The sequence below is a fragment of the Cydia strobilella genome, chromosome Z (genome assembly GCF_947568885.1).
Source record: "Cydia strobilella chromosome Z, ilCydStro3.1, whole genome shotgun sequence".
NCBI lineage: Eukaryota > Metazoa > Arthropoda > Insecta > Lepidoptera > Tortricidae > Cydia > Cydia strobilella.
This window is the reverse complement of record NC_086068.1, coordinates 43481897-43494979: the sequence shown is the minus strand read 5'-3', so window position 1 is coordinate 43494979 and position 13083 is coordinate 43481897. Positions and strand designations below refer to the sequence as shown.

General features: G+C 35.1%; 3 protein-coding genes across 5 annotated transcripts in view; all 3 read left to right on the top strand.

Annotated features, from left to right (window-relative positions):
- LOC134754971 (uncharacterized) overlaps positions 1-13083 on the top strand; it is a 567282-nt gene that overhangs the window by 125819 nt on the left and 428380 nt on the right.
- The window catches only part of LOC134754951 (uncharacterized), a 533971-nt gene that overhangs the window by 411463 nt on the left and 109425 nt on the right, over positions 1-13083 (top strand). The gene's annotated exons all lie outside the window — the stretch shown is intronic.
- Positions 1-13083, top strand: part of LOC134754857 (protein tramtrack, alpha isoform-like) — a 28855-nt gene that overhangs the window by 10969 nt on the left and 4803 nt on the right. For 2 of the 3 annotated variants that reach the window (XR_010128982.1, XR_010128981.1), the window contains exons 2-3: positions 2842-3920; positions 4749-13082. Coding sequence is in view for 1 of the 3 variants with exons in the window: in XM_063691302.1 (XP_063547372.1) it covers positions 3050-3920 (871 nt within the window). In the remaining 2 variants the exon portion in view is untranslated. The remainder of the gene's footprint in view (positions 1-2841; positions 3921-4748; position 13083) is intronic. The other variant, XM_063691302.1, reaches the window with a different exon arrangement.

Genomic DNA, 13083 nt, shown 5'->3' with positions numbered 1-13083 from the left:
ACTTTGTACTGCCGACTTTTTGACGTCACAACAACTACCCCCACCACTTTCGCGCTTGTCGTCTCATATATTTGTGTTCAGGACATCACACTGAATGCACTGATACCAAATATGTCCATATTTGCGCCGACATGAGCGAAAATCGATTTCCAGAGGACTTCTAGACCGAAAACCACCGTACTATTACCTAATTAACGTTTAACACAAAACTAACTAACGTTTCACAAAAAAATACATTGTTGAAAATTGTATAATGTACGGAACCCTTGGAACGCGAGTCCGACTCGCACTAAGCCGACTTTTTCGTTCCAAAACTGCCATAGGCAACGGCATTACATATTCAGCCAATGAAACTGTTGAGAAATTACATATTAAATAACAATTGAATGAGTAAAATAAACAATTTTATATCTATCATTTTACTTTATTTACTTACTTATATAATGGCAAATAACTTTAAAAACCATTTAATGTCTTAATAACGTTTAACTGTGGCTGTGCGTCTTTTTACTATGAAAGGGAAACTTTTTTGCGATAACTCAAAAAAGGCTAAACTGATCGTGTTCTACAATTTTTTTTCATAATTTTTAGACACATGGTTCAAAAGTTAGAGGGGGGCACAATTTTCTTTCTTTCGGAGCGATTATTGCCGAAAATATTTGTCAAAAAATGTATGTTGAAGACCCCTATTCGTTTTGAAAGACCTACCACGATACACCACACTGTAGGGTTGAAGTGAAAAAAAAATACACCCCCCACTTTACTTGTAGGGAAGGAACCCTATAATATTTTTTTTACATTTTATTGTACGACTGATTTATATAACCATGCCGAATCAGCTTTCTAGCACTATCGATCACGGAGCAAAGCCGCGGACGGACGGACAGAGGGACATGGCGAAACTATAAGGGTTCCTAGTTGACTACGGAACCCTAAAAAGAAACCGTCTTAGTTGTATTAATCTCCTTTCAACTAACTTTTCATCTACTCAATTTCCCTATAAAGAAGGGAACTTCCTATTTTTTTTTTCAACTAAGTACATCAATATATATGTTTTTAGGGTTCCGTACCCAAAGGGTAAAAACGGGACCCTATTACAAAGACTCCTCTGTCTGTCTGTCTGTCTGCCTGTCACCAGGCTGTATGTCATGAACCATGATGATGTAAGTCTGTTGCCGCTATAACAACAAATACTAAAACTAAGGAACCCTCGGTGGGCGAGTCCGACTCGCACTTGTCCGGTTTTTAGGGTTCCGTACCTCAAAAGGAAAAAAACGGAACCCTTATGGGATCACTCGTGCGTCTGTCTGTCCGTCTGTCACAGCCTATTTTCTTCGAAACTACTGAACCAATTAAGTTGAAATATAGCACACATACGTAAGTTTGTGACCCAAAGACGGACATGTAACATAAACAAATAAATTTTAAACATGGGGGCCACTTTTGGGGGGTTAATGAGAAACTTAAAAATAAAGTTTTTAAAACTGTATCGTGTTACATATCAAATGAAAGAGTTCGTTATGAGAATCTCAAATATATATTTTTTGTAATTTTAAAATAAATACTTTAGAAGTTATTTAAGAAAATAGCCAAAAAATGACCATTCCCCCCCCCTTAATCTCCGAAACTACTGGGTCTAAATTTTTGAAAAAAAATATACAAAATAGCTCTTAGGAAAACCTAATCACAGGAAAACCTATTAGAAATGTGCAGTCAAGCGTAAGTCGGAGTTAATTACTGAGTTTAGATCCGACCCCTACGGATTTTTGAGACATCTCAATTCTCACGTTTCACATAAAAAATAGGTACATTGTTGAAAATTGTGTAATGTACGGAACCCTTGGAACGCCAGTCCGACTCGCACTTGGCCGGTTTTTTAATTAAAAAACAGTTGCATTTTTAGGGTTCCATACCACAAAAGGAAAAAAATGGAACCCTTTGTTGTCCGTCCTTCCATCTGTCTGTCTGTCAAGACCCTCGGGAACGCGTAAAAGTATCGAGTTGAAATTAAAACCATATTATTATACTCAGGTCAACAGTCCCTTGAAGCTTTGAAAGAGATCAAACTACTAAATTAACGTCCAAAAAAATGGCCGTTTATGCCGCATAAAACGCTACTTCGACACTCAAGTGAATCAACATTTTTAGGGTACTTCCCATTGACGTAGAACTATGAAGTTTGGCAAGTTATATCGTCAAAAAATAAGTTAAATTTGTACGGAACCCTCTGTGGGCGAGTCCGACTCGCATTTGTCCGATTTTTTATTTTGTTTGTCCTACATATGGGCAGGAATATGAGTTGAATATAACGGCGAGAGATTAATACCGGGTTTAGCTCCTTTTACGTAGGGCAAAAATGTGGTTTTGTATTCGAATTAGATGAGAAAGAAGAATTAATATCAATTAGGTAAACTATTATATTATTGTAATACAAAATTTTCACTTATGGGTAACTATTGTAAACTAATCCAAATAATTGATTAAAATCGTAAAGTACCACATCTTATAAATATGAATTTATAGGCCTTACATATACATTATCATAATTCATAACTAATAATTAAGTTGGTAACCGAATCAAATAACGACAATGAACCAATACGTACGTATTTTTCTTATGAGAGCATTCCTAAAATTATTTGCAGATAAGCTGCAATTAAAGTATCACATTTTTGTTTACTCAACGTTTTTTTTTTAAGTACCAATACTTACAATAATAAAGCTTCCAACAATACCTCATTTTTTTGTCGCTTAGAAATAATGTACCATTGTAGTGTTATAATGAATCACTAAGACAATTCCACATATAGGTAGTTTACACTATTCTTCTCTTTTTTCCAGGTCCCCCTGCGCTCGTCACAAAATCTGCGGAACAGAAAATATTAAAAGACCTTAAAATGTAAAAACGACTATTGTTGTTATTTTATAGAATTGTTCTTGGAACAAGAGAAAAAAATACTTATTTATACATTATAGATTGTTGAAATATTAGATGACAAATTCTAGAGGGTGAATATATTCCTAACTAAGAAGTGATTATACAGGCAAAATGGCTTCACAAAGGTTCTGCTTGAGGTGGAACAACCACCAATCGAATATGTTGTCAGTATTTGACCAACTACTTCACGCTGAGACCTTCACGGACGTTACTCTAGCAGTAGATGGCCAGCTACTAAAAGCCCACAAAATGGTACTATCAGCCTGCAGTCCGTACTTTCAGGCTCTCTTCGTCAACCATCAGGAAAAACATCCGATCGTCATTTTAAAAGACGTTCCTTATTCAGACATGAAGAGTTTATTAGATTTCATGTACCGAGGGGAAGTGAGCGTCGACCAAGAGCGATTGACGGCATTCTTAAAAGTAGCTGAAAGCTTGAGAATAAAAGGACTCACTGAAGTAAACGAAGAAAAATGTGATATCCCAGCTCTTACAAATTCTTTAATTCAACAACAGCAACAAACTTCTGCTCCCGCCCACACCCCTCCACCCCAACTTCACCGAATACACCCTTACATGCAACAAAAGAGACCAGCTTCAGGGATGCCAACTGGTGGAGCTCCCCCAAATTTATTAATGCCTTTGCTCGGAAATGCTCTAATGCAGCCTAAAAGAAAAAGAGGCAGGCCGAGAAAATTAAGCGGCAGTTCAAGTGATGCCCTGACCACCGCTGCGAGTCCACCGGGAGAGTTCATACCCGAGTCAGCCTCCCACGCTGCTTCCAACAGGCCTGGTGATCAGTTAATTAGAGGATCTCCAGAAATGCTTGAAGTGAAAATGTCTATGGACGGTTTCAGTGCTGAGGACGGCGCAACATCGGGGGGCGAGGAGGGCGGGGAGGCGCTGCTTATCGACGAGGGCGACGACGCGCACTCCACGGACGCGCACGCGCAGATGGCAGGGAAGGACTCGGAGTCTGCAGGTACGTGTGTCAGTAACGATGTCTGCCTATTTCAATACTTCATGATTATTTACTAGGTGGCGTTCGACACCTGTTGCATATCTCAAAATGGTTTATTGAAATAACTTTACACCTGTAATTTATATTATTATGTTCACAATCCCGAATCAATGAAGAGGTACCTCGATTATTTCTGAAAACGTTAAGCTGTTATTTTATAAAATACTTGCATTTCTTTTGTAAATACATAATCTTCCTTTCCATTGACCTAACACTGTTTAATAACAGTTAAATTATTAATGAAAAAAGGGAAAAGCTAATGGGATATAAGCTTTGATGTAGGGAAATGTTTAAGTGAAAAAAGTGAAGTGTATTTTGATTACTTATTTACATACCTATTTAAAGTTTATCCAAAAGGGGTAAGTGATATCTATTAAATTATTTTTGATGTATTCAAGTAACAAAAATGCTTTTTCTTCTATCCAACAACAGTAACTATTGCTTGCTTTTCTGCTTTTGGGGAGAGCTATTAGAGGAATGGCCAGGGGCAACTTGGTGTGGTAATGGTTTGGGTAATATAACTTCTTCTCCTAAAATTTCTTTTTATTACATATCATTTACATAAACATGACGATATTTAAAGGGAAAACAAACAAGGCTTATTCCCAATAGCTTTCCTTCATTAAAAGCAATTGGAAATATTTTAAGGACATCAAAATAATTCAATCTCCTGATTCAAAATAATGTGCTGCGCCAAAATATTTCCAATCAATATTATGAATTTATGTTGTAAAATATCATAAGAGAAAAAAATCCTTTGGATTTAGAGCTGAAATTATAACATTTCAGATCCCGAAAAAGCGTCAAAAGGAGAATTACACCAGAATAATAATTCAACAAACGGACCGACCCTCTCTATCGAAAATGGATCCATTAAGCAGGAGCCGGCAGCCGACCTCACCGACGGCGACGGCTATAACGAACCTATCGAGTACAAGTACAACCCCGACAGGAGCCGCGATAACTCTAACTCCAGGGATGATCCCATTAAACACGCAGATGACAAAATCCCACTGGGCAGAAATTTAAAGCCAAAGAATAGTAAAAAACTACTACCCCAAATGTCAAAAATTAGAGCCCGAAACTTGTTCAATCAGCTCTCCGGCCTTTCCAACCTCAACCCCGCTCTTAACAGTTTCGACAAATTCGCACCCGAAACCGTGCTCATGCCGGCTCTTGCCACGCAGCTGTTCGCCGCCGAGCTCGAGCAGAACACTCTGAGCCTCACCAACAACGAGGTGGCCGACCTCGCGCAAACTAACTGGGAACATCGTATATTCCCTTCTCCTATAAGGAAAAATAATATGGCCAACTTGGCCAACTATCATGAGGAAACAAATGAATCCGTTAGGGATTACTGCATCAAAGAGGGAGAAAATGTTTTCAGATGCAAAATTTGTTCTCGAGTTTATACTCATATTAGTAACTTCTGTCGGCATTACGTCACTTCGCACAAGAAGGACGTCAAAGTTTTTCCATGCCCTATTTGCTTTAAAGAGTTTACTAGAAAAGATAATATGATTGCGCATCTAAAAATAATTCATAAAAATCAATCAAACGCTAACGAGCAAATGGCTAAACAGGAGTCTTAAAAGACGTGGCAATATTATTTATCAAACTCTTAATTTTTCTATTATTATTTGTTGGTATACAAAGATCTGAGTTGAGCACGAGCAGAGGGTGGAGTGCCTGGTCGCGCGGATACAAGCGGACATTATTATGATTAAAGTTGCATTGAGTAGGTTTTGAGATCTAGTTTCAAATATATACATAAATCTATTTAACAGTAAGTTTGTTGATGTAGGTCGATGAAAGAGTTGTTATATTTATTATTATTTTCAAATTCATTTCTCAGAGAACTATCTTCTAAGAGGTTTATGAATGTTTCTACTTATTTTACTTGTTATTTCGCACTTATGTACTTGTTACTTAATTTTATTACTTACAAAATTTCAGGGTACAAAATAATTACTCAAGGTGATCGTTTATCAAATGATAAATTTAAATTATCCTAGATAACCGCATAATGATGTGCTAACATTATTTGCAATTCTCATTGAACTGAATTAGTGTAGGTTTCTTAGTTGTTTATATTGTTCGTTTATTGAAGACGCGAATAGAATGGCGCGGTAGTAGTTAGTAGGTATTTATTATGCGATGAAGCGGCTCGTCCAGAAGAGGCTACCGAGCGGAGCCACCTACGCCGCGCTGCGGGAAGCCGCGGCGCCGGCGCCGGCGCCGGTATCCGCTCGCCGTCCTGTACAAACTCTAGAGCGCAGAGTACTAGTGGTTTCAATTATAAATTGCATTTTCATTTGACTTGCCTTATTAGTGATTTTAGATGTAAATAACAATTTAACTTCTTCGAAGTAAAACTCAACACAGGCTATGATTTTTTGTCTAAGTAGGACTTGTTAAGATTATTTTATAATAGTTTATTCAATGTTGAAAGCTTTGGTTGTAAATGTAAATGTTATTCATTACAGATACATATTAGAGAAATTACTTACCTATGTATGATGTGAATGAGAAAATCTTAAAATAGATTTTTAAAATCTCAATAACAGCGAAATTTAGGTGGTAGACGTCACGTAGTTAAAGATTCAGTTCCTGAATATTAATTTAAGCTTTGAGCTAAGTACTTAATGGCCCAAACATTAGCTGCGCCTGCGACGCGACGCCACTGCGCGTGCGTCGACGGCCACGCGCAGCGCCGGTGTCGGCGCGGTAGGAACTCTCACTATGTTTCAGTTAAGGACCAACTAGGTGCATGCGTAGGTAACTAGTACCTACGTCTAGAAGAACAAGTTATAATTTGTGTACCTATCGTTCAATATTTTATCTTTCAAAGACAATATTATGACGAAAAGAAATATATGAGAATTATCTAGATCAGTAATTACACCGATTCGCAGCCGTACAGAACTAAATATAAAATACCAGATGTTTTTAATGTTAACCTGTAAATATTATCATTACAACAGAAGTTGTAAATGTGATCTAAAAGCAAGGTGCTTTGAAAGAAATTAATAAATGACAGGAATCATGAGATGATTTGTAAATTCTATTTTAGTAGAAATCAAATGCCTTAAATATTTGATAAGTAACAGTACTTAAAATATTTAATAAATCTAGAGGCAAAATGTAGTCTTCCATATATCGATAGCGACACTTTATCTCTAATCAGTCAGTAAGTAAGTTGACAATATGTCGCTTACGACGATGGTATATTATTGTTCAAGAGATGTGTAACTATAGTAAGCCAATATCAGCCTTACTTAAACCCATGTGCTGATTAAATTTGTGTGACACAAGACTGGATATTTAACGAGGTAGAAGTACCTTGGTATCGATGCCCTCGTACTTACAAACGTAGTTGTAGACTGGTATCGGTGCCCTCTAGGGAATGCTCCCGGTACTGGGTTTGTATGGCGAGAACCGGGAATTCCCGGTTCCGGTACTGTATTTGTATAGAAAACCAGTACTGGGAGCACGAGCACGCCCTCCTACAAACGTAGCTAGAGACGCGCCCGTCGCTGTCATTCCTAACCACACACACACACACACACCCCACGCCGATTAAATATTCACCATAATTCAATTGAAACATGGACTCGTGAAATTATTTATAACTGCTTTAACTGCATTTAAATTCCTGCATGGTTTCTTAATTTACATATAAAGCTTAAATGAAAAACTACGTTTGTATGTTTAAGCGGAATGGTGTATAGTGTGGTGCATGTCGGGTATTTCTTTTGATGAAAAATTACATGTTGATTGCATAGCGACTGCGTATATATTTAAAAAGACTTTTCTAATATATTCCACAGTGGTTGACATCAGTGACAAATTGCATTTTCTACAATCGCTTTAGCCATATTTTTAACCACTTGTTAATTTTCATAGTTTTATTCATAATATATTTTTAACTGTACATACATGTTTATTCTTATAAATTTTGTGTGAACTTTTTGTGTGTTTCACTCTTACTACTGCTTTATTTAATCTGCACGCCAAGCGAATTAATAAAGATATTTATTTTCTCAATTGATTTATTCTGCTCCAAACGAAAATTTAACGCTCTGATTCGTTCTTGATTTTATATTCAATAATACGGTTCCCACGTTTCCAGTGCTAGCCGGCTTTTCTATTCCTTAGGAGTTCAAACGTGTTAACTATACTTGTTAAATAATAAACCGAAAACTTATTTATTAATTATAACATAGCTTCCAAATCTATTTACTTTTCTTTACTTACATTTCTGTATGACCATTATGTAAAGCTTTTATTTATTCTTAATCGAATGTATTTTTTGCTTGCCATGCAACATTGTCACTTATGTCAACTGTGTTTGTGATGCATAATATAATAATGAAAGGCCGACATGCACCGTGGTCTTTGTTGATCAACCACTGCGAGGGTGTCGCGTGTCGTAACGTAACTGTTGTAAGGCTGCCATGTCATGTCACACATTGTTGGCAGTTGAACCTTAAATATTAAATACAAATTACGTTTACCCTAAAAGTCGAGTTTCTAGTAACATAAAGTAGGTCCACAAAACGCTTGCCTATTAGTGTGCCTTTACTTGTACATTAAATAGTAAGTTAAATATTTATTGACTATATTAGACTATTAAGAAATGTCAAAGAATGTTATGTAAAATTATTTATTTAAATTATTCAGAGTTTACACTATACTTTAAGAAGCTTCCATAGGAATTTAGAGACCATTTAGGCCCATGTAGAACAAATAACGTTGTATGTACTTATCTAATCATAAGTAATATATCATCTCATGTTTCCGACTTAATTTGAATATCGAAAATGTTAAAAGATTTTCAAATGAGCTACTTACCTAAATTATAAAAAAAGAGGCGACAAGTCTTGGTGAAATCAATATTAAGACTGTAAAAATTCTTAAAAACGAATTTAAATTACCTTTCATAAGCTTTTATACAATTTAAACGGGGCAATCTTTGAAAGGTACTTAATGGGGAAATTTATAGGTACGTAGGGTGAGGCAATCAATGGACATTAAAATCTCATACTTAAGTAGTCAACCAGTGCCTAAGCTTACAAACCTTATTCGAAATTTATATTAAGTATCTAATTTATCGTTCTTGTCCTAAATCGTTAAGATTTTTTTATTTTATCAATTAAATAGATTAATATTTACGACGTCGATTGGATGTTATTTATTACATATTATAATATCATCAATTGGTGCTAATTATGCTTAAGAAATGTTACATCTGATGTAACATTCAAAAGAAATTTCCGTATATTATTTACGTATAAAATTATTGTATGTCTTTTTCGTTAATGTTGTTATTTTAATGAGTATATCTCTTATTTCAGTTGTCGATAGGTTGCACTGGCTGCACAGTGCTAGAAATGGGATTTGGATTTTATCAAACGAGACCCGTTCGCAAGAACAGCTCGATTCAGTCATAATGATGTGTGTGAATATTTAAATAACTACACTTGTATTTAATTACTCAGAACAAGTAGGTACTAGAAAACTTAGGTAAGACTAAATCGCAGTACCTACCACTGTTGTTAGATGACACATATTCGATACTGTAATGTTGATTATCACCTCCCTAAAACAATAATTACTTAGAATTATACATAAACTTAAAATTATAATCACTTACATGATTCATATGTTTATTGACATTAAACACTTACAATAGGATTCTTAAACTTATCGGAAACTAACAATGACGTTTCATTCAAACACAATAAGCTTAGAGTAGACGGCATTCTACAGAGTACGTATTGAGAAACATATTTACTGGAATAAATATTCAAGTTAGAAAAAGCTCTCTATCAAAATGTGTGTAGTGTTCATGCGAATCGGTCGCTACAGAGTACGATTATATTTAATATCTCCGTGTGTTCAGGGGGCCTAGCCAAGGTGACAATGGTTCGCGCCGTAGCGGACGAAACGCTAATGTACCTATCTCTATCATTGAGAGAGTGGCGTTTCCTTCCTACGGGGGAAACGATTCTCATCTTGGTCATCTTTGAACTTATAGCATCGTAATGGATTCAGTCGTCCATTTTACGCGCGTGCTTGTTTTTTCCCGTAAAAGTGGAAGTTTCACATTTTAATTCCTAATATAAACAACCTACATGAAACTAAATATTAATTGATACACCTGCGCAATACCTGTGACGGCATCTAGAGCGTTCTGTGCGTTCGTAGCGTACGTACCTATAGGTATTAGGTATCATTAAAATTACATAATAAATAAGTATATTATGTAACGATGTAATTGGATGAAAATATTAATAACGAACTTGATCAAAATCCGTCCAAATTGATGTGTTAGAACGCCATCAATCATCATACTCATAAATCTCATAATGACAGATATTATTCATTGGTGAATCAATTTGTAATTATTTATTCTTTTCTTTTCAAAATAATTGCGTAAAAAAGGAGTGTTGGGGCCGTTGGATTTGTAGCTTAAAAATAGTTATATCATATCAGGGTGCAAAGTTGTATTTTACCCGCGAGTGTGGAATTGAAACACGAGCAAGCGAAAGGATTCTATAGTTGAACCACGAGCGAAGCGAGTGGTTCTAAAATAGAATCCTGAGCGTAGCGAGTGTCTTAACACACGAGAAGTAAAATACATTTGCACCCGTGTGTAACACAAAACTTTTCCCGTCACTATAGCGAGGGAAGTGCAACATCCACAGGCGTTAGATCATCTTCATCAACTGGACTCAAGTCATTTTTTTTACGATATTATAACAAAAAAACTCTGGAAATTCTGTACTTTTACGTGAGAAGTTTTTAAGTAAAAATTTTTTGACAATGTTGACATTTCTGACGTACGAAATGTCAATGATGCGTTTTGAAATTGCATCGACTTAACTTGTGCGTTCAGAATTATATTTAACATAATTATTAAAAAACAAACGTTTTTTATGGAATTTTAAGGTTTATGACTTAAGCTAAATCTGGTATTTTTTATTAGATTCTCAAACCATTTATTTAATGATAATTAATATCGAACGAACCATTATTATGAGCGTTTTTCGTTTTGTTATCTGTCAAGCTACTTAAACACGCTCCATCCAAAGTCAAATTACTTTCCCCACTAGTGGATAAAATGCGTTTTTCCCCGCTTGTTTTAAAGGATAAAAGACGGCTTTCCGAGCTAGTGAGGGGAAAAGTAAATTACTTGTACCTATATTACAATGAAACCTACTAAACAATGTTTTTAATAATCTGATTTATATAATTTTCCGACTACGTGAAAGCGGTATAATTTTGGCAGTATGTTTTTATTTTTTGATTCACTTAACCGATAAATATGTTTCTCAATTTGTATGGGACACAGTTAACATACGGCGTACTTACTAACCTACAGAATACTTAAATATTAACTGTTCGTGATATAAATTTACTTCACACAACTACATACATATTATGATAATCGTAGAATTAGCCAAAAATAAATTTTAACAGTTTTTATTATTATTTGCACTTAGACAATAGCCAATGCAAAGAGTAATGTTTAGGACATTTTAGAATGAAAGTCACACGACATAGCATTGTTTGTTAAAAAAGGAATAAATATATAAGGTGTTAATTACTATTTTTAGAATCTTTAATGAAAGTAATAAAGTTACAGCAAAATGTATGAATTTTTTCAATTAATGTTATTACTTTGTTTTGTTTCATTTGTTGTTGTTAATTTAAGTACCTCTTTATTTTAAAATTTTCAATTTTGGTAATATCGAAATATACCTTATTGTGATTTTTCTTAAGAGTTCTTGTCGTATAAGACATGAATTCACTGACTACATTCACGCATTATTATTGACTTATGTGCACGTCTATAATTGATAAAGTTTATGTTTAGTGAAAGATGTTTCATGGGACGTGGCGGGTCCTTGGTACTGGTTGTATTGTAGTGGAGTCGCGCGTACGCGTACAACGTGACACTGTTTCAGCAGGTTTGTTAATTGTGAAACCTTAGTACCATTTGAGCTGTTAGTTTTTTTTTGAAAACGGGCCGATCGTCTCGTCATCGGTTATTTCGCAATTACCTACCCTGCCCCACGTCGTGATGTCTACTTCAACACCGACACGGACTTCTACATGTCCTAAATCGTTATTGTTGTTAGCAAAGCAAACAATAATGATTACTATTTAATATTATGTAGTAGCAAAGTAACAACACGGGTTATTAGTAAAACATAGATTAAAAGTTAAGTTATTTATATTATAATTAGAGGTAAATAGTGCTGTTAAACATTTGAGTGAATTTCAATACTTAGAAAGCTTTATTAGTGAGGAAAGTTACGTAGAGAGGAGTGTTCAGGTATGTGATTACGTTGATACTACTTCTACTCTCTGTTCGTAGCGGTGTGCGTGTGGCGGACCCTAGTGCTAGTGCTAATGCTAGTGCTAGATCACTTCATTCAGTTCGCTTTCTATGTTGCTCAAACTGACACTATGTGACAAAATATTTTGTTTGAGTACAAATTATTGCTTTGTTTGTTTTTTGTTGATCATGTACGAGTAGAAAATATTGCAACTTTACCATGAGGATAATTATTCCCGCTCATGTTTTGTCGAAGATTATATTTTGAATTATATTTCATTACCATATACACTTACAGCGCAGCTATTTTCTAGAGTGTGTAAGCTAACGCCAATGGTACAATTTATATTATTTTTACATCTTTGAGCCCACCTTATGTGATCTTAAGAACTAAGTTTACCGAAGTGTTATTTTTATACGACGTACAACTGTACTTGCCGAAATAGTTCCAAATGCAAACACTTGAGTCCTATTATATCATAGAGAATCCTGTTCTTTTTTGTTATATCATTATTAATTTATTATTTTAGATTACGATTAACTTAAATAGATTAGGCAGTTTGACTTTTTCGTAAGTTTATTACAATTTTCAAATATGTATTCAGTGTTCTTAATTTTGTTTTGGATATAAAAATGTATTGTTAGCCATCATCATTTGTTGGACTGATATTTTTGTCATCAAGTAGTACTGTTAGTTTTACTTGACATGTTGTGACCCATTGTTTGTTTTATTTCCAAATTTATTTTTCAATTGGTTGTAAGTAGTATTTTTTTCGG